Source organism: Elephas maximus, chromosome 3 (genome assembly GCF_024166365.1).
Source record: "Elephas maximus indicus isolate mEleMax1 chromosome 3, mEleMax1 primary haplotype, whole genome shotgun sequence".
NCBI classification, from domain to species: Eukaryota; Metazoa; Chordata; class Mammalia; order Proboscidea; family Elephantidae; genus Elephas; species Elephas maximus.
The window spans coordinates 946,927-964,136 of NC_064821.1; the positions used below are offsets into that span (position 1 = coordinate 946,927).

Genomic DNA, 17,210 nt, shown 5'->3' on the forward strand with positions numbered 1-17,210 from the left:
CCGGACGTGCGTTCCCGGGCTGAGGGCGCCACCTACCGGTCGGGAGCGCGTGCGGTCCGCCGGGTGCCCGCACCTGCAAGCTCAGCTGCGCCGTCTGTCGGGTGCCCGCACCTGGAAGCTCAGCCTGGCGTCCGCCGGGTGCCCGCACCTGGAAGCTCAGCCGCACCGTCTGTCGGGTGCCCGCACCTGCAAGCTCAGCCAGCCCTCTGTCGGGTGCCCGCACCTGCAAGCTCAGCCAGCCCTCTGTCGGGTGCCCGCACCTGCAAGCTCAGCCTGCCGTCCGCCGGGTGCCTGCACCTGCAAGCTCAGCCAGCCCTCTTCGGGTGCCCGTTCCTGCAAGCTCAGCCTGCCGTCCGCCCCCCTACTCTGCATTTTCCCCTTTCAAGCGTACACCCCTTTCTCACACGCTGTAAGAGTCCCTCTTTTATTAGGTAGAATGTCTATGTTAGGCCCTGCATCCTGATCCCTGATGTCCCTCCAGACCCCGGCATCTGTTAAAACAAAAATCATATTAAACCAATAATAAAACAGGTTTATTTAACACCCGATTTGTAAATAGGGGTAACATTTCGATTGGGGAGTCAGAAATATTCCTGACTAAAGAATTTCCAGAGATTCTCATAAAAAAAAAAAAAAAAAAAAAACCCCAGTGCTGTCAAATCGATTCCCACTCATGGTGTCCCTATAGGACAGAGTAGAACTGCCCTATAGAGCTTCCAAGGAGCGCCTGGCCAATTCGAACTGCCGACCCTTTGGCTAGCGGCCGTAGCACTTAACCACTATGCCACCAGGGTTTCCGGAGATTCTCATATCCCATGTTATCTACATTGCCATGGAAAAGGGGCCAGAACAATGTGTTTATATAACAACAGCTTACTCTAAAACATATCTTCTAGTCTGATTTCGGAGTTTCCGTTTATTAAAAAACTGCATATAGACAATTCTTCAAAACAGCACAACGCCTAAGGCAACATGGTCTTAAACCAAAAACAAATCCATTATTGTCAAGTTGATTCCATTTATAATGATCCTATGAAGAGAACTGCCCCACAGGGTCCCAAGGCTGTAAATCTTTAAGGAAGCAGGCTGTCACATCTTTCTCCCATGGAGTAGCTGGTGGGCTCAAACGCTGACCTTTTGATTAGTAGCTGAGCACTTAACCACTGTGCTACCAGGAGTCCACTGCCACCATGTCAATTCTGATTCACAGCCACCCTATAGGACAGAATAGAACTGCCCCGTAGGGTTTCCAAGGAGCGGCTGGTGCATTCGAACTGCCCACGTTTTGGTTAGCAGCTGAGTTCTTATTGACATCTAAGGGCAATAGCTTGGGTGGGTCACTCCAACTCCATGGACCCCAGAAATCTGTTTTCCACGAGAGAATTAGTTTCAGACATCCCATGAGCACTGCAAATATGATGAGCTAAAAGCTTCAGGTGGCCCCCTCCTCCATGCAGGCTCCTCGGTGTCCACCAAACAGAGCCCTCTGGCCGCCACTGACCGGCCACCTGGGAGCTGAGGGTTACCCCCCTCACTGACCTCGGGCACGTCCTCTTCGGGACTTGTAGGAAAACTACAACCCCCAGCATGCTCTACCCGCCGCGGCGTCAACGTCGCGCGCGGCCCGCTGGGACCCGTAGTTCGCGTCTGCGCTCTGGCGCGGACTGCCTCTCCCAGACGTCCCCGCGCGCCGTCTTCTTCGCCCTCCAGGCCGCCCGCCCTCGGCCCGAGTCCGCCCGCCGCCCGCCCGCTCTCCGCCGCCGCCGCCATGCTGCCCTCCGCGCTGCTCCGCCGCCCTGGCCTGGGCCGCCTCGTGCGCCAGGCCCGCGCTTACGCCGAGGCCGCTGCCGCCCCGGCCCCCGCCGCCGGCCCGGGGCAGATGTCCTTCACTTTCGCCTCGCCAACGCAGGTTCGGACGCCGGCCGCGCTCGGACCCCGACCGGGACCCGCTCAGCTCTGGGCGGGCCTGAGCCAGAGGCCCCCAGCCCCCTTCCGGACCCCGCACCCCGGGGTCCAGAGCCCGGCCCCCCAGTTTCCGGGTCGCCGGACCCCGACCGGGACCACGCACCTCGTGGCGGTTTGGAATCCGAGCCCCCAATTCCCTGTTCGCCCGACCCCCGGGCCGCTTCCAGACCCCCGGACCCAGGCCCTCCGGTGTGGCCCGGAGCCCGAGCCCCTGCACCCCCTCTCCCTTGTCTGCACCCTGGGTCTCTGTGGTCTGGAACCTGAGCCCCGCCCCTGGCTCCCATTTGTTGGGCCGGCCCCCTTCCCTGAACCCGATCCTCCACGCCCATCCAGTGTGGTCCACGGCTGGACCCCTCCCAACCTCACTCCTGGTCGCTGCACTCCGGCTGTGCACCATCCGTCTCTCTTTCGTGGTCCAGTGTCCAAGACCCCCAGTCCCCCGGCTGAGACAAGCTCCTACCTTACGGGCCTCTTGGGGTGGTGGGACTGGTTCGCTCTCACTGCCCTCTCTGAGCACTTTTTTCTGGAAAGACGGTGATGACCCCACCATTCATGTTTTACAGATGAGCAAACTAAGACACAGGGAGGCTGGAGGCCCTTCCCCAGAACCAATGCCTAGGGAGGCATGGGGTCCAAGCGCCGGGCTGCCTGTGTGAGCGCTCAGTCCCACCCCGGACTCATTTCATAGGTTGACAGACCGAGTCCAGGGACCGAGGGCTCGCCTACAGTGATCTGCTCCGCATGCCTTTTTTTTCTGTTCTCTGCAGGTGTTCTTCAATGGCGCCCATGTTCGCCAGGTGGACGTGCCTACGCAGACAGGAGCCTTCGGCATCCTGGCATCCCACGTGCCCACACTGCAGGTCCTGCGGCCGGGGCTGGTCGTTGTCCACGCAGAGGATGGCACCACCACCAAGTACTTTGGTGAGGTGGGGGTCAGGCACTGCAGTCCCTATTCCAGTGACAGTGTGAAAACATAAAAGCTCAGGGGCTGGCCTGCATGGCTCAGACCACCAATTTGGGCACCAGGGGTACAGCAGGAGGCAAAGCAGACAACCCTGCCTCAGCCAATTCACAGGCAGCAGGAGTGGCTTAGGTAACAGGTGCTGGGGTGGGGAGGGGCTGGTGATTTAGAGGGGGAAGCACCTTTGTTTGTGGAGAAACCAGTTGGAACCTAGCTCCACCTGACTCTTCAGCCCTCCCCAAGTATCTGGTGGGTCAAGACCCTGACATGCCCGTACTGGCTTTCTGGTCCTTGCCTCTTCTAGCTTGTGTGCTCTCTCTGGGTGTCTTTGCTTGTTTTCTCTCCTGACACCCATCCCTGGAACCAGACTCCGAGCCCAGACCTGTGGGAGCCTCCCCCAGCTGGCGGCAGTTGGAGCGTTTGGGGACACAGTGTTCTCATGTCACGGATTTCCTGGTTCAGCACGAGGGTCTGGGGTTGACCGTGCCCCTGTGGACAAGGAGGCTGAGATCTGCGGGTCTGAATTCTTCTCTGTAACCCCCACAGTGAGCAGCAGCTCTGTCACGGTCATGGTTACTGGTGGAGGAGTATGAGACACTGGACACACTGGACCTGGGGGTTTTACTTCCTTTTTTCTGTGTCTCCCACAGTGAGCAGTGGCTCTGTCACAGTGAACGCTGACTCTTCGGTGCAGTTACTGGCTGAGGAGGCTGTGACACTGGACATGCTGGATCTGGGAGTGAGTGTCTGGGCGGGGGAAGCCGAGGCAGGGAGGGAGAGGGACTAGCCAGAGTCCCTGCCTCCCATTCTCACCTCCTGCAGGCAGCCAAGGCAAACTTGGAGAAGGCGCAGGCGGAGCTGTCAGGGGCTGCAGATGGGGCCCAGCGGGCGGAGATCCAGATTCGCATCGAGGCTGGCGAGGCCCTGGTGAAGGCCCTTGAGTAGTGGTGTGTGCCCCTGGGTGCAGGTATGGAAGCTGAGGCAGCATGGGGCAATCCCTGTGGGCAGAGCCAGCTTCCCAGGTCCAGGCTGACTGCTGGGGCCAGAGCAGTGTACAGAGGACCTCTCTGCCCCTCCCCTGGGATAGGGTGTTTAAAATCTGGAGGACAGCACCTTATGGGATCCTCCTTCTGCTCCCCAACACCCCCAGCCTGACAACTGCCCACCATTCTCGGCCCCTCAGAGCCAGATGCTGAGACCTTGCTCTCCTGACCACCACAGCAGGACAAGTGCCGCCACCTATACCCCAATTAAAAACCAGGAACCCACCTGTGCTGGTTGTGTCTCCCTTGCCTGGGTTGGGGATGAGTAGGGCCCTCGGTGTCCCCCTGTGATAGGGGATGAAGATGCCAATGCGAGCCTCTAGGCAGTGGGCTGCAGAGGACAGCTGGCGGCGCTGAGCAGGGTGCTGGCCCTGACCCTAGGAGTGGGTCAGGTGAGGGTTACCAGCCTGGACAGGCTAGTGGGTGGAGGTGGGCAAGGCCACCACTCCCAGGGCGGGGGCCCCTGAGGCCCGGCCCTCCACTGGGAAGGGGAGGGGCCTGCCAGTTCCCACGGAGGCCCCGCCCCGGGCACGCCTGCTGTGGGTGGCCCAGCCTGGCCAGCAGCCCAGGCCCTGGGCGTGCGCCCCTCCATAGGCACTAGGGGCCACTGGGCTGCCCTAGATGGGGTGGGGTGAGCCTGAGGGCAGCCTGTGCAGCCGCCACCTCTCCTGACTTCAAGGGTCCAGGATGTTCTTGCCCTTGCCCACACCATGGCTGGGTCCATGTGTGCACCGGGGTGGTCAGGGGATTCCAGAGTGGTGACTGTGTGGGAGCCCAGCCTTCCAGTGTGTCACCGGCAGCTGGGACAGTGACAGGAGGCCACTGGGGGGCACATGCATGCCGTGTCTGCTCTGCTCAGTGTGTCACTGTCCCATGTGAGTGACTGTCCCCACAGCCGCATGCAGGGCTTCAACGGGGGTAAAATGGGTGCTTGTTGGGAGGTGGGTCTTGTCAGTAGATCATGTGAGCATATACTCTTCTGCTAGGATCACTGATGTAACCACCCTGTCCTGCCCAGCCGGGAGCCCAGGCCCCTGAGTTCCTGGCCCAGCCACCAGAGTGCTATAAATAAGACCAATGACGCACGGGGCCTCAGGCCCAGAGACAGGAGACCTTCACCAGTCACACCAACCAGCCTGCACCACATGCCAGGTTTAGCCCCTGCTAAGACATGCAGTCCATGAGGAACAGCTCATGCCGGCCAAGCTGTCCTGGGGCAGGTCACAGGGCCAGGGCTCAGTCTGAGGGATCAAGTCTGTGGCAGTGAGGGCAGGACAGTACACAGCACCACCTGGGGTTCTGCCTCCCTGACCTCAGGACAAGCCAGTCCAGCCTGGGACACTGATGGAGAAACACGTTCATTGGATTTGAGGTGCATCTTTCCCCGGGGCCACAGCCCCCAAGCCCCAACCAAAGCATGCCCACTCTCCCTGCCAGGGCTATCCCAGAGCCCAGAGTTCCCGTGGGGCCCCAGTTTCCAGAGCTCTGTTCTACTCCCAGACAGCCCAAGGTCAAGGGAGGCCCAGGAGCCTGCCCACCCAAGGAGGAAGAGTAAGGAAGGGCTCAGTCCTGGGGCCCCGCAAGTCCACCTGCTTCGCATGCAGGGGACGGTGGCTGATGGCTGCCCTTCTCTGAGCCCCTCAGGCTCAGGTTCCAGATAGCTCTCTCCACCATGTCTGGATTCCCTTTGGGACCCAACAGACTGGACCTGGCCAAACCTGGGCCAAATCTGCTCTTGCTTTGTGCTGCCCTGTCTTACAGGAAGTCCTTAACTTCCAGAAGTCAGCACATATCTTGTCCTGAAAACTCCTATTCATCCCTCAAATCCCAACCCCAGTGACCCTTTTCAATGGCTCTTCAGGTTTCTCCCTGCCTCCCTGGGATCCAGCTCTGACCCTTGAGGCTGGGAGTGTCTGGGTGTGTCTGGGTGCGCCGAACTCAGGGTGGGAGGCCAGAAGCTGCAGAGCATGTTGGGTGGGAACAGGAAAACAAGGGAACTAGCAACCCAGGGAGAGGCACCCAGAACCAGGGTGGGGGTGCAGGTCGCCAGGCCAGATAAAGGGAAGACCTTGACCAGGTAAGTGGACATGAGGGTGGAGGAAGGAGAGTCCGGGGGCCCGCACTGCCTGTCAGGGTCATCACTGATGTCTCCCACCCCAAACAACCTGGAGAGAGAAACTGAGGCAGAGATCCCAGACGTGCCTTGTTCCCACCTGAGGCCTCAGTTTCCCCATGGATAAGGTGACAGTGTCCCTGGACCTAGAATGGATTCTCATTTAGCTTCCTGGCCACCGGAAGAAACTGAGGCTGACATGCCTCTCTACCCCAAGGTCACAGCGCAGCCAGGTCGTGACCTTCCCGACACAAGGCGGGCCAGGCATTGGGTAATCGCTGGATGAATGCCCTCTGAGGTCACCGTTAAGGGATGCGGGCCGGGGCACCCCAACTACACGCAGGTGACTCCTGCCTGTTTTCCTGGACAGCGGCCGCTGACTCAGGACCCCTTTCCCGCCCCGCCCCCCACGCGGAAGCACCGGGCCCCGGGCGGCAGGGAAGGGGGCGGGACGGGAACCCGACTGGGCACCCCGGAACCCGTCTTGGTGGCTAAGCAGGGTGGACCCAGGTCGTCGGTGCGGCCGGCCCTGAGCAGGGTTCAGCAGCGCTCCAGGTGCGCCCCCCACCACATTTACGGAAATAGGCTCGGATGGCGGGTGGCCCAGGCCCGACGGCGCCCGGGGGCCCTGGCCGGCAGGCAGGGGCGGGGGCCAGCTGCGTCACCGCCCGCTCCGGCCCCCGCCCCCTGCCCGCCCAAACTCCACCCCGAGGGAAGGCGGGAGGCGGTGCGGATAAAGGCTGGGGGCCGCCCGCTGAGCCCCAGACCAGTCCCGCCACCGCTCACTCAACCCCGGGTGTGGGGACATTCAGACTGTGGGGACCCAGGACAAGCCGCGCTCGGTGAGTGGGGGGCGGGACCCTGCGGATCCGGGAGGGGTGTCCTAACTGGAAGCTCTGAAAGGAGCCCCCACTCTTCCTCCTTCTGGGGTCAGGCAGGGTTAGGGGCGCTTCCCGCCTGCGACGCCCCCCGGGGACAGGGGAGGGGCCCCGCGCAGCCAGCACCGCCTCGGCCGGACCTCAACCCCTGCCCCGCCCACCGGGCCCTCCCCCGCCCCGCAAGTGACCTTGAGCTGATAGCCTCAGTTTCCCCTGCTGCGCGGCAGCAAGTACCCGGCCTGGGACCCTCGCGGGGCTCCCCCTCGTCCGCCGTCCGGTCCGCAGCCCCCCACCGACCGGGGCAGCCGCGGCGCCCCTTCCCCCGGGGCTCGTGGCCGCGCTTCCGGGCAGCGCCGACAGAGGGCGCGCCGGCGTTGCTGACTCACCGCAGCCCCGAGCGGCGCGGGCGGGCGCAGCTGGGGACGCCGCGTCACGTCCCGGCTCGGGCGGGCGCGTCTCGGGAAGCGGGCCCGGCCCGGGGGACTGGGGCGGGGGAGTTCGAGGTGGCATCGGCCCGGGAGGGGCTCTCGGCCTGGGCCACGTCACCGGGAGCCGGGGCCCGCCCTCCGCCCGCCCTCTACACCGCCCCGTGGGGAGGGGGCCCCGGCCCGGCCCGGCCCGACCCGGCCCGGCCCCCGTTTGCCCCCGATCACGAGGCGCGGGGTCCGCACTCGCTTCCGCTCGTCGCTGCTTCCCGGACCGAGGCTCCGGGGCGGCCCCGCGACTTCCTGTTCCCCCTCGGGCGGGCCCGCGAACAATGGCCTGCGCCCCCTGCCCACGCCCCCTCTCCACGCTCCTGCCCTCCTGGGGGAGGGGCGCCTGCCGGCAGTCTGGGGTCCCAGCCCCGGGCCGCGACGACCCTTTGTTGCCAGCGCCGGCCCTTATGAATGGCCCAGGGGCGGGGGTCGCGGGGGCGGCCCGCAGCGGCGCCCGCCCCGCCCCCGCCGCGCTCTCCTTGGTCGCCGGGGCGCCGGTGGGCGGGGCGAGGGCGGGCCCGCCTGCCACGTGGGGGAGCGCCCGGGCGGCGCTGATTGGCCATGGCGCGCGGCCGGCAGCGCGGCGATTGGTCTGCGCGCGGCCGGCGGAGTAAGTAGTGAATGGGAGGGGGCGGTGGCCCCGCCCCTTCGAACGTTGATACATTATAACTTTTTTTTCTTGTTACTTTCACCCCCAGATCCTCCAAGCGGCGGCGGCGGCGGCGGCGGCGGCTGTTGCTAAGGGAGGGGACGCGGGCCAGCGCGGCCCGAGCGGAGACGGCACCGAGCGCGGCCGGCCGGGGAGCTACGCCCTCTGCCCTGGGTCCCCCTTCGCGACCACCCCCCGGAAAGTGCCCCTGCGAGCCGACGCGACCCGGAGGACCGCTCGGATTGCGGGGTTTGGGTTGGCCTGCCTCTGCCTCTCGGGGGAAGCCGGCCAGCGAGTGCCCGGAGTAGCCTGCTTCAGGGAGACCTCCGCCTCTCCCCGGAGGCGCAGCGAGGATTGGCGGCGCCTCACGGACCCGAGCACTGCTCCCCGGCGGCGGCGGCGGCGCAGCCCCCCAGCGCAGGCCGGGGATGGAGCCGCAGCCCGGCGGCGCGCGGAGCTGCCGGCGCGGGGCCCCCGGCGGCGCCTGCGAGCTGGGCTCGGCGGCTGAGGCGGCGCCCATGAGCTTGGCCATCCACAGCACGACGGGCACCCGCTACGAGCTGTCGGTGCCGCCTGACGAGACGGTAGACGGGCTGCGCAAGCGGCTGTCCCAGCGCCTCAAAGTGCCCAAGGAGCGCCTGGCGCTGCTCCACAAAGACACGTAGGTACCGCGCGCCGCCCCCGGTTCCGCCGCCCCCTCGGTCCCCGGCCCCCGGGTGGGAACAAAGAGCGCGCCGCACTGGGAAGGAAGGGGGCGGCCAGACGGAGGGCGGGGGCGCGCCGCGCGCTCTCGGGCGCCCTCTGCTCGGCCTAGCCTGCCTGGGCCCCCTCCCCCGCCCGGGGTCGCTGCACAAAGGCGGCTTCCAGGGGGACCCCCCCCATCCGGGTTCCTACGGTTCCTCTGGGGAGAAGACAGGAATCCCGGGGATGCGCGGGGGTCCCAACTGCGGAGGTGGGGGCTGCGGTCGCCCCCTCCTGCCTGCATCCCCGCCCGCTTCCGCATCTGCTCGGCGGCCCCCTCTGTGTCTGTCTGTTTCCCCCCCTCGCGTGTCTCTGCCCCCCTTTGTTCTCGCCACAGAGCTCTCGCTCCCTGCGAGCTCCCCCTCCCACTTGGTATTTAAATCGCCTCCAGCCTGGGGAGCCCTCCCCCCGCGGGCCTCCGGGGACACGCAGTGTCCATCCCCAGTGGAGGGGCCCCTGTGGGGGAGGGGCGGGAGGAGGAGGGTCTCCTTTGTTTGAGCCGCGGCAGTGGCGGCCTGGGCGAGGAAGGGAGGAGGGGAACCCGGCCCGGCGCAGCCCCAAAAGGCCGGTCCTCGACCGAGGCCGCTTGTTGCCCACAAAGATGGCCTTGAGCCTGAGTTTGCGGAATTGTATGCGGGGCCGGCCTTGGGGGAAGGGGGCGGCAAAGGGCACGCCGGGGGAGGGGGCCGGTGTTGACAAACTACCTTGTTGAGGTTCAAAGGGGTTCCCATGCCCAGAGTTGGGGTTTCTGGGTTGAGAGGGGTCTAATCTCCAGGGTGGGGGCTGCCAAGGCCAGAGGAGATCTCCTTGCAGGCAGCATCTGGGTCTGGACCTGAGAGCCAGGAAGGGGTGGGGTGGCAGCAACTTCTTTAGTCCCCCTTCCCCCCCCCACCCCCAGCGCCCAACCCTCCGTCACGGCTTCCGTGTCCCTGTGTCGTCTCCCAAGTCTCACTCTCTTCCTTCCTCCCCAGCCGGCTCAGTTCGGGGAAGCTGCAGGAGTTTGGCGTGGGGGATGGCAGCAAGCTGACGTTGGTGCCCACGGTGGAGGCTGGCCTCATGGTAAATGGCCGCCCGGGGCGGTGTGGCCTGGGGGCCCGGACACAGAGGGCAGCCCCCTCCCACGTGCGCTTTCATAGCCACTGTCACACGCTGTTTGGGACCCTCCCGCCCCCCACCAGTTCCTCCCAACCCACCCCCAGCCATCAGGCCCACTGTCAGAGCCCACTCTCAGGTGTGTGTCCCCTCCCTCTCTGTAGTCCCAGGCCTCACGACCGGAACAGTCGGTGATGCAGGCCCTGGAGAGCTTGACCGAGACCCAGGTAAGACCCTTGTTGGCCCTGACCTCACCGGGGAGGGGGACACTCATGGGGACAGACATGGTGCCACTGGGAGCGCCTGGGGGGTCATTGGTGCCCCCAGCAGGTCTGTGGGCAAGGGGAGGGGATGCCTGCCTTCTTGCCAGCCTGGCCTGGTCACCCTGCTTCCTCCTCCCTCCTCCCCCAGCATCACCACCTGACCTTGAGGGCTTTCTCTCTCACGGTGGCCTCCGTGGGGGGAGGGAACAGTGCTTTCACAAGCTGCTTGCTTGCGGAGTGACCTTGGCCCATGCGAGTCCCCAGCCCCGCACGTCCCCAGTCCTGCACGCCCCGCCGCACCCACCGCGGCTTCCCCAAAGTACCAACGAGTTTCTTTTTTACATTTTTTTATTTTTGCTGGGTTGCAGGAGGGGGTGGGGGCGGGGAGACAAGAAGGGAAGGGCCAGCCTGGGTGATACCTCCTTCCGCCTGCTGTGACCCGGTTGTGGAGGGAGGGGAGCCACCTCGCACCCCTCCCCCTCTGCCCTTTGTTCTCAGCCCGGAGGGTGAGGGGGCGGGGCACAGACAGGATGTTAGGAAAATATTTAGTAACCTGGAGGAGGCTACTGTGCTGGGGCACTGTGCTGGCCCCCACCCGGTTCCCGGTTTTGTTGCGACTTTTTTTTTTTTTCTCTTCCTCCTTCCCTCATTTTTTGCGGGCGGTGTCGGGCCCTCCCCCTGCTTAGGCCCTGGCCACCTCCCAGGCGGCTGACACAGGCCTTGGCAATCCCTTGGCTGCCGGGGTTGGGGAGTAGGCGAGGGGGTGGGAAGGTTCCTGGGCCTCCCCAGCCAGGCCCTTGGGAAACCTGCTCAGCCGCTTCTCTGGAGGAGGGTTCTTGCTTGCCTCTGTGCCCTGGCCACTCGCCCCCTTCCCAGCATGTAGGATCCTGCCAAGGCAGTCGCCATGGAGGGAGGGAGGGGGCCCTAGGGAGCCCGGTGGTCTGCCACTAGGTAGGGGGGGAGCTGGGGGTCCTGAGAGGCTGCACGTGACTTCCTGGGTGAGTGTAGACAGAGCTCTCCCAGTGGTGGGGGAAGGCTGCGGTTGGCAGGGGCCCCTGGCGGGCTGGGTTCACATCCGCCCCAGGGTGCCTGCGTCAGGAGGGGGGGTGCTGGGTGGAGTGACTGGGCGCCCCGGGGCCGCTTCCCTGCCTGGCACAGAGTCATGCCTGGCACTCGCCCTCCCCAGGGAGGAAGTTGCAGGGTGGGGGGCCCCAGCTGCTCTTGGGAAGCCACCTCGGACCCTTCCTGCAAGGGTTGTCTTTGGGCTGGGGGATCTGGCAGCAGGGTGGAGGCCTCACCCTGCCATCTCTTCCCCCTCCCCACGGCCCTCTCTTAGAGAAGGAGCTGGGTGGAGAGTCGGGAGGCGGTCTGTTCTGAGTCATCCCAGCTTGTGTCACTTCTCAGAAACCTCCGCCCCCCCATCCCGGCCTCTGGGGAGAACAAGGCGCTGGCCAGGCCCCAGAGGAGGGGGCCCCGAAACTGCCAGGGCAGGGAGCAGATGTACCACGACCTACCACAGGCCCACAGTGAAGGGGAGGCAGATCTCAGGGTTCATCTTAGGCAGAGCTGGTTTGAGGTACCCCTGGGGAGTCAGGCCGCAGGGAACAGGCCAAGTCCCCCTTCTTCAGGGTGGCACCGCCCCTCAGTCTCTGCCCCGCCCAGGACAGATAAATATTTATCTTGAGAAAGCAAAGGTTAGGACGGAAGAATTTGTACAAGAATTTCACCCACTCGTTGGCTGGGTGGCTTAACTGGGAGGGGGCTGAGGCAGGCTCCCCTCCCCCATTCATGGGCACAGAGAATGGGACAGCTGTATGAAGTGTGGGTTATTCAAGGGCAGGCACCTCCAGCGGGGCCCCGCCCCCTCTGGCCTCGGTTTCCCCTTTAAGAACCAAGCTGGCCAGGGAGGGCCAGGCCCCCATCTGACCCGCCTCTGTCCCCCCCACAGCCCCATGCGGCACCCGGGCCGGGCCGGGCTGGCGGAGGCGGCTTCCGGAAATATCGATTCATTTTATTTAAGCGTCCGTGGCACCGACAGGGACCCCAGAGCCCAGAGAGGGGCGGCGAGAGGCCCCAGGTCACGCAGCGCGGGGGGCTGGGCCGGGCCGGGCTGGGGGCGTCACATGTGGGGCCCTGGGGCTGACAGGCTGCATTCCCTCTGCAGGTCAGTGACTTCCTGTCTGGTCGCTCTCCGCTGACCCTGGCGCTGCGCGTAGGTGATCACATGATGTTCGTCCAGCTGCAGCTTGCCGCCCAGCACGCTCCTCTGCAGCATCGGCATGTGTTAGCCACAGCCGCTGCAGCCCGCGGAGACCCCAACGCAACCACCCCTGTGACCTCACCTTGCCGGCCCGTGTCCAGCGCTGCCCGTGTCCCCCCAGTGCCCAGCAGTCCTGCCCCTGTGTCCCCCTCACCAGTGACAGCCGGCTCCTTTCGATCCCATGCAGCTTCTACCACCTGTCCCAAGGTAAGTCTGGGTAAAGGCTACCTTTGGGACCTGAAGTGGTGGGCTGTCTCTAGACTCTGGGAGGGAGTGGACTCAGATCCCCAAATCAGTCTCTGTTTTCAGGTGCCAGTCCCAGACCTCAGGGTGATGGGTTATCCCTAGACCCTGGACTGGGGAACTCTCCCCAGGCCCTGGGCTGACGGACTATCTCCAGATCCTAGATTACTGGGCCCTCCTTCCACCCTTATCCCTGGGTCATGTCTGTACCCCCAGCTCACAGCCCTTCTCTCCACCAGCAGATGGACTGTTCCCCCCCTGCCAGCGGCAGTGCCAGCAGCACATCCACCCCTGGGGGCAGCCCCGCCCCCCGCCCCCGCAAGCCTGGCGCTGTTATCGAAAGCTTCGTGAACCACGCCCCAGGGGTCTTCTCAGGGACCTTCTCTGGTAGGTGACCCAGCACTCGTGTGATCTCGCATGTGTCTCCGTGCAGTGGAGGTCTTCAGTCTCTAAATGCACGCATAGGGTCCGACACACTCTCAGCAGGTTTCCAGGATCTATGTGCTTGCTTTTGCCTACCCCAGGAACACCCACCTGCACATGTGTGACCCAGTGTACTTAGGTCATTCCTGCCTGCACATGGGTGACTGCATGGATTTATATTGAGTTCCCGTGTCCCCACGGGTGATTAAACATTGAGACCACACACATGATGGTACACAGTCATGAAGTCATGTGTCCACCCCAGGTGATTCCATATGCCGAGTCCACATATGTGACCACGTGTCCATGTGCTGATGTACCCCCACCAGGAGTCTGTTCCATTCGTAAGGTCACATGTCCACCGCAGGTGGTTTCATGCTGAGTCCACAAATCTGATGCATGTCATATGCACATCTGCCCCTGGGAGCCCCGCCCACACGTGTGTGAGCCAGCACACATATGTGCTCACCGCTCCCCCCTCACCGCAGGCACGCTGCACCCCAATTGTCAGGACAGCAGCGGGCGGCCGCGACGTGACATCGGCACCATCCTGCAGATCCTCAACGACCTCCTGAGCGCCACACGGCACTACCAGGGCATGCCCCCATCACTGACCCAGCTGCGCTGTCACGCCCAGTGTGCACCCGCTGCCACGCCGGCCCCCGACCTCGCCCCCAAGTCTACCTCCTGCGAGAAGCTGCCAGCCACGCCCCCAGCCTCACTGCTGCAGGGCCAGAGCCAAATCCGTATGTGCAAGCCGCCGGGTGCGTGTGCACCGGGTGAGTGTCCGCCACCAACCACTGTCTAAACGCCCCTCTGTGAGCTCCGGGCACGTAGCAGCTGACCCGCCTGGGCTGGGGGCACCAGCTGCTGCTTCCCCCACCCGGCTCAGGCTGCAGAGAAGGGAGCATGTGTGCTGGGACACAAAGTGTCCTTGTCCACTCCCAAGGGGGTCCCTCCTCACTTCCTTCTCTCCCCTCCTACTCCCCCGGACCCTGTCCAGATGGCATTTGGAGCAGCTATGAATGGCCAAGTCAGGCCTGGCAGGGTGAGGAGGGGGCCGGCCCCCACCCTGCTTGTAGAGGAGTTGGGAAAGACCCCCGCCTCCGCTCCCACATGCAGGCAGCCTGGGCTCCTGACAACCTGGCTGCTTCGCTGTTGAACTACCACCACTTCTCCCAGTGGGCACCCCAGCAGGCAGGAGTTGGGGTCCCCACTTCGTAAGGTGGGGGCTCTTGCCTCAGGTCACAGAGCAGCAGCAACTTCCGTTCTTTCACTCAACAACTGTTTTCTCGGGCCAGGCCCTGGGCAGGACTCTGGGAACACAGCAGCAGGGTGGGCAGGCCCCCCCTCCATGCCCTCCTGGAGCTCCCAGTAGCCGGGTGTCTGGCAGTGAACAAGGAGATGTACAGAAGCCAACCTAGCACGCTGAGCTCACTCAAGACACAACAGATATTTTTTTCTGTTACTTATATTGTGGCAAGATCTATACAACATCAGATTTGTCATTCTAGGCAGTTTTCAGGGTACAACTCTGTGGCAGTAATTGGGTGCAAATAGTTAAGTCCCCAGCTGCTCACCGAAATGCTGGTGGTTTGAGTCCACCCAGAGGCACCTAGGAAGAAAGTCCTGGCAAGCTACTTCCAAAAAGTCAGCCAGTAAAAACCCTATGGAGCACAGTCCTGCTTTGACATAACGGGGTGGCCATAAGTCAGAGTTGGGTCTGTAGCAGCTGGTTTTAATTACCAACAGCACTGTGTTTCCAAAGTTTTTCCTCTCTGTAAACAGGGTCTCTGTGCCCATTAAAAAGTCCCTGTTGCCTCCTCTCCAGCCCCTTGCAATCTCTAATATACTTTGGTCTCCATGCATTTGCTTATTCTACTTACTTATAAATGGGATTATACATTGTATGAGGAGCTCTGGTGCGCCTGGCTGCTAACTGAAAGGTCCAGCCGTTCAGATCTACCCAGCAGCTCCCAGAAAGATCGGGCGGTCAGCTCTTGTTAAGATTACAGCCTGGGAAACCCTGTGGAGCAGTTCTACTCTATGGGGCTGATACAAGTTGGAGTCAACGGCAGGGCCCCCAACACGCCACGCTGTGTGGACGTTGGTGTCCAAATAGACTTTCTTGACTGTCCCGACTCGGGGCACTCTCTGAACGTTGGGGGCCCTCGGGAGTCACGGGTCACTCCCTCCGTTGCAGGTGACCGGCTGCGGCAGACGGAGAACCGGGCCACCCGCTGCAAGGTAGAGCGTCTGCAGCTGCTGCTCCAGCAGAAGCGGCTCCGCCGGAAGGCCCGGCGCGACGCCCGGGGCCCCTACCACTGGCCGCCCAGCCGCAAGGCCGGCCGCAGCGACAGCAGCGGTGGCAGCGGCGGCAGCAGCCCCAGCGAGGCCGCAGGCCTGGGCCTCGACTTTGAGGACTCCGTCTGGAAGCCGGAAGTGAACCCCGACATCAAGTCCGAGTTCGTAGTGGCTTAGGATACGGCCCCGTCTCCCCTGGAGGCCCGGTGGCCAAGGACGCCGGGAGGAGCCCCGCTGGCCTTGCAGAGCCAAGCAGCAGGCAGCGCAGCGGGGGCCCCCCCCTGCCCGTGGTCCACGCTCACAGCGACCTTCCCTTCCTTTTTTATGATCCTCACCGTGGCTTCCCCGACGCCCGTGGACCGGCTCCCCGCCGCCCCGGTTTCCTCAGACGTGCCCACCTCTTCCTCCGGCTCCGGGTCCCTTCCCGCCCACCCTCCAGAGCTCCAAATATGTAGCATCCTTCCAGATGGCTGAGCTGGGAAGGCGACACCGGAAGCCGCCCCCGCCCCGCCCGCTCCGCCCCCCTCGCCGCCTCCACCCCATTCAGGTTTAAAGTCAAATTCTCGATGCCTCATGCACTTTACGGGGAGGGGAGGGGCCCGGAGACCCCCGTCCCACCCCCGCCGCAAGCTTCAGGCCAGCAGGCCGGCCCAGGTTTAAAACGAGAGATCCACACGTGGACCCCACCCGGTCACACACGGGAGTGTCTTTGCCACGTCTGTCCTAGTCTCTCTCCATTGTCCTTTTTTTCTGTTGAAAAAGCAAACCCGCTTCAGGGGAGAGGCCTAGAGCCTGCCTTGGAGTTCAGGCGGGGACGTTGGGCCCTCCTGCCTGGAAAGGAAACGAGGGCGCGGGAACAGACTTCCCGCCTAGGTTCCGCACGGCCCACTCACTGTGCTATTTCCTCCTAAAACACCACCCTCGTCCCCCACCCCTCTTCTTCTGACCTCCTGCCTGAGCTTGGGGTATTTATAGACTATTGATTTCTGACTGAGCCAATAGTGGGTTGGGGAATCTCCTGGAAATACAGGAGACCAGATGGCTGTGGGTCTGGAGAAACGCCCCCCACCTCTCCTTCCAGGCCCTTCCTGAGGGACAGGGGGTCATGGACTGTGCTTCTGGGGGGGGGGACTGTCCATGGCCTGGAATGGGAGGGGGTGCTGAGCTGTGAACCCCTCGGCAGGGGCAACGCTGTGTAGCATTAACCCCCTTGGGGGGGGTCGCTGCTGGTCTAATTTGGACCCTCCCCACTCAGTGCCCGGATCCTGGGGGTCTGCGGGGTCCCCCTGGGGCTGTGGGGAAAACCCCTGACTGGGGCCATTTCAAAGTGGGTGGACTTTTTTTCTTTTTTTTTTTTTTTTACTGATACTAGAAATGTTGGGCACTGTCCCACGCTCTACCTGTCTGTCTCAGTCCTGGCCACACCTGTTTCTGTGTCCTCCGCACCCCCCGTTCCCCCACCCCCGCTTGTCCCCCTCCCTGTAGGTAAGCACCAGGTCCTCGACCCCCCACTTGATCATGTGTTTTAAACTTAATGGTTTCAGATGTGAACATCATGTGTTAATGTAGCTTTGTAAATTTTTTTGTGGGGGGTGGGTGGGCCGGGAGGGGTTAGGGGGTCAAGGATTCGTTTTTTGTTTGTTTTTTGGCTTTTTTTTTTTTTTCCAAAAAAAAAAAAAGAAAGGGGTGGGTTTGTTTTTCCTAAGAACTGTCTTGGGTTCCTATTTAAACGTGTGTTCTGTTTTGTTTTTTAAACGATTTTTAAATAACGTCTGTGCCTCCGCGAGTTCAGAGGGTAA

The 17,210-nt window shown here is 63.1% G+C and overlaps 3 protein-coding genes across 8 annotated transcripts; all 3 read left to right on the top strand.

Annotated features, from left to right (window-relative positions):
* Positions 1 to 1,697: 1,697 nt before the first annotated feature.
* Positions 1,698 to 4,196, top strand: ATP5F1D (ATP synthase F1 subunit delta). Of its 2 annotated transcripts, none has more exons than XM_049876132.1 (5): positions 1,698 to 1,909; positions 2,733 to 2,886; positions 3,577 to 3,665; positions 3,749 to 3,893; positions 4,077 to 4,196. In XM_049876132.1, exons 1-4 carry the CDS (start codon positions 1,769 to 1,771, stop codon positions 3,869 to 3,871), a joined length of 507 nt encoding a protein of 168 aa, XP_049732089.1. In that variant the 5' UTR covers positions 1,698 to 1,768; the 3' UTR covers positions 3,872 to 3,893; positions 4,077 to 4,196. The 2 variants fall into 2 exon arrangements, with proteins under 2 accessions (XP_049732089.1, XP_049732090.1); XM_049876133.1 differs by having other exon boundaries at positions 4,110 to 4,196.
* A 2,172-nt stretch (positions 4,197 to 6,368) lies between these two features.
* On the top strand, positions 6,369 to 8,393 carry LOC126073994 (basic proline-rich protein-like). Its single transcript, XM_049881335.1, has 3 exons — positions 6,369 to 7,720; positions 7,774 to 8,046; positions 8,135 to 8,393. The coding sequence occupies exons 1-3, from the start codon at positions 6,369 to 6,371 to the stop codon at positions 8,391 to 8,393; spliced, it is 1,884 nt and encodes a 627-aa protein (XP_049737292.1).
* Positions 8,394 to 8,411: 18 nt separating this feature from the next.
* MIDN (midnolin) lies at positions 8,412 to 16,997 on the top strand. Of its 5 annotated transcripts, none has more exons than XM_049876126.1 (8): positions 8,412 to 8,746; positions 9,798 to 9,885; positions 10,083 to 10,145; positions 12,130 to 12,258; positions 12,346 to 12,648; positions 12,924 to 13,071; positions 13,596 to 13,886; positions 15,311 to 16,997. In XM_049876126.1, the coding sequence occupies exons 1-8, from the start codon at positions 8,514 to 8,516 to the stop codon at positions 15,586 to 15,588; spliced, it is 1,533 nt and encodes a 510-aa protein (XP_049732083.1). In that variant the 5' UTR covers positions 8,412 to 8,513; the 3' UTR covers positions 15,589 to 16,997. The 5 variants fall into 5 exon arrangements, with proteins under 5 accessions (XP_049732083.1, XP_049732084.1, XP_049732085.1 ...); XM_049876127.1 differs by having other exon boundaries at positions 12,927 to 13,071; XM_049876128.1 differs by having other exon boundaries at positions 12,202 to 12,258.
* The last annotated feature ends 213 nt before the right edge of the window (positions 16,998 to 17,210 follow it).

Bases quoted from the DNA above. Each gene is read 5' to 3' on its own strand.
- ATP5F1D (XM_049876132.1), top strand. From the start codon at position 1,769: ATGCTGCCCTCCGCGCTGCTCCGCCGCCCTGGCCTGGGCCGCCTCGTG. The intron at 1,910-2,732 runs GTTCGGACGCCG...TGTTCTCTGCAG, and splicing joins CTTTCGCCTCGCCAACGCAG to GTGTTCTTCAATGGCGCCCA. The intron at 3,666-3,748 runs GTGAGTGTCTGG...CACCTCCTGCAG, and splicing joins TGGACATGCTGGATCTGGGA to GCAGCCAAGGCAAACTTGGA.
- LOC126073994 (XM_049881335.1), top strand. From the start codon at position 6,369: ATGCCCTCTGAGGTCACCGTTAAGGGATGCGGGCCGGGGCACCCCAAC. The intron at 7,721-7,773 runs GCCTGCGCCCCC...CTCCTGGGGGAG, and splicing joins GGGCGGGCCCGCGAACAATG to GGGCGCCTGCCGGCAGTCTG. The intron at 8,047-8,134 runs GTAAGTAGTGAA...TTTCACCCCCAG, and splicing joins GTCTGCGCGCGGCCGGCGGA to ATCCTCCAAGCGGCGGCGGC.
- MIDN (XM_049876126.1), top strand. From the start codon at position 8,514: ATGGAGCCGCAGCCCGGCGGCGCGCGGAGCTGCCGGCGCGGGGCCCCC. The intron at 13,072-13,595 runs GTAGGTGACCCA...CCCTCACCGCAG, and splicing joins CTTCTCAGGGACCTTCTCTG to GCACGCTGCACCCCAATTGT. The intron at 13,887-15,310 runs GTGAGTGTCCGC...CCTCCGTTGCAG, and splicing joins GCCGGGTGCGTGTGCACCGG to GTGACCGGCTGCGGCAGACG.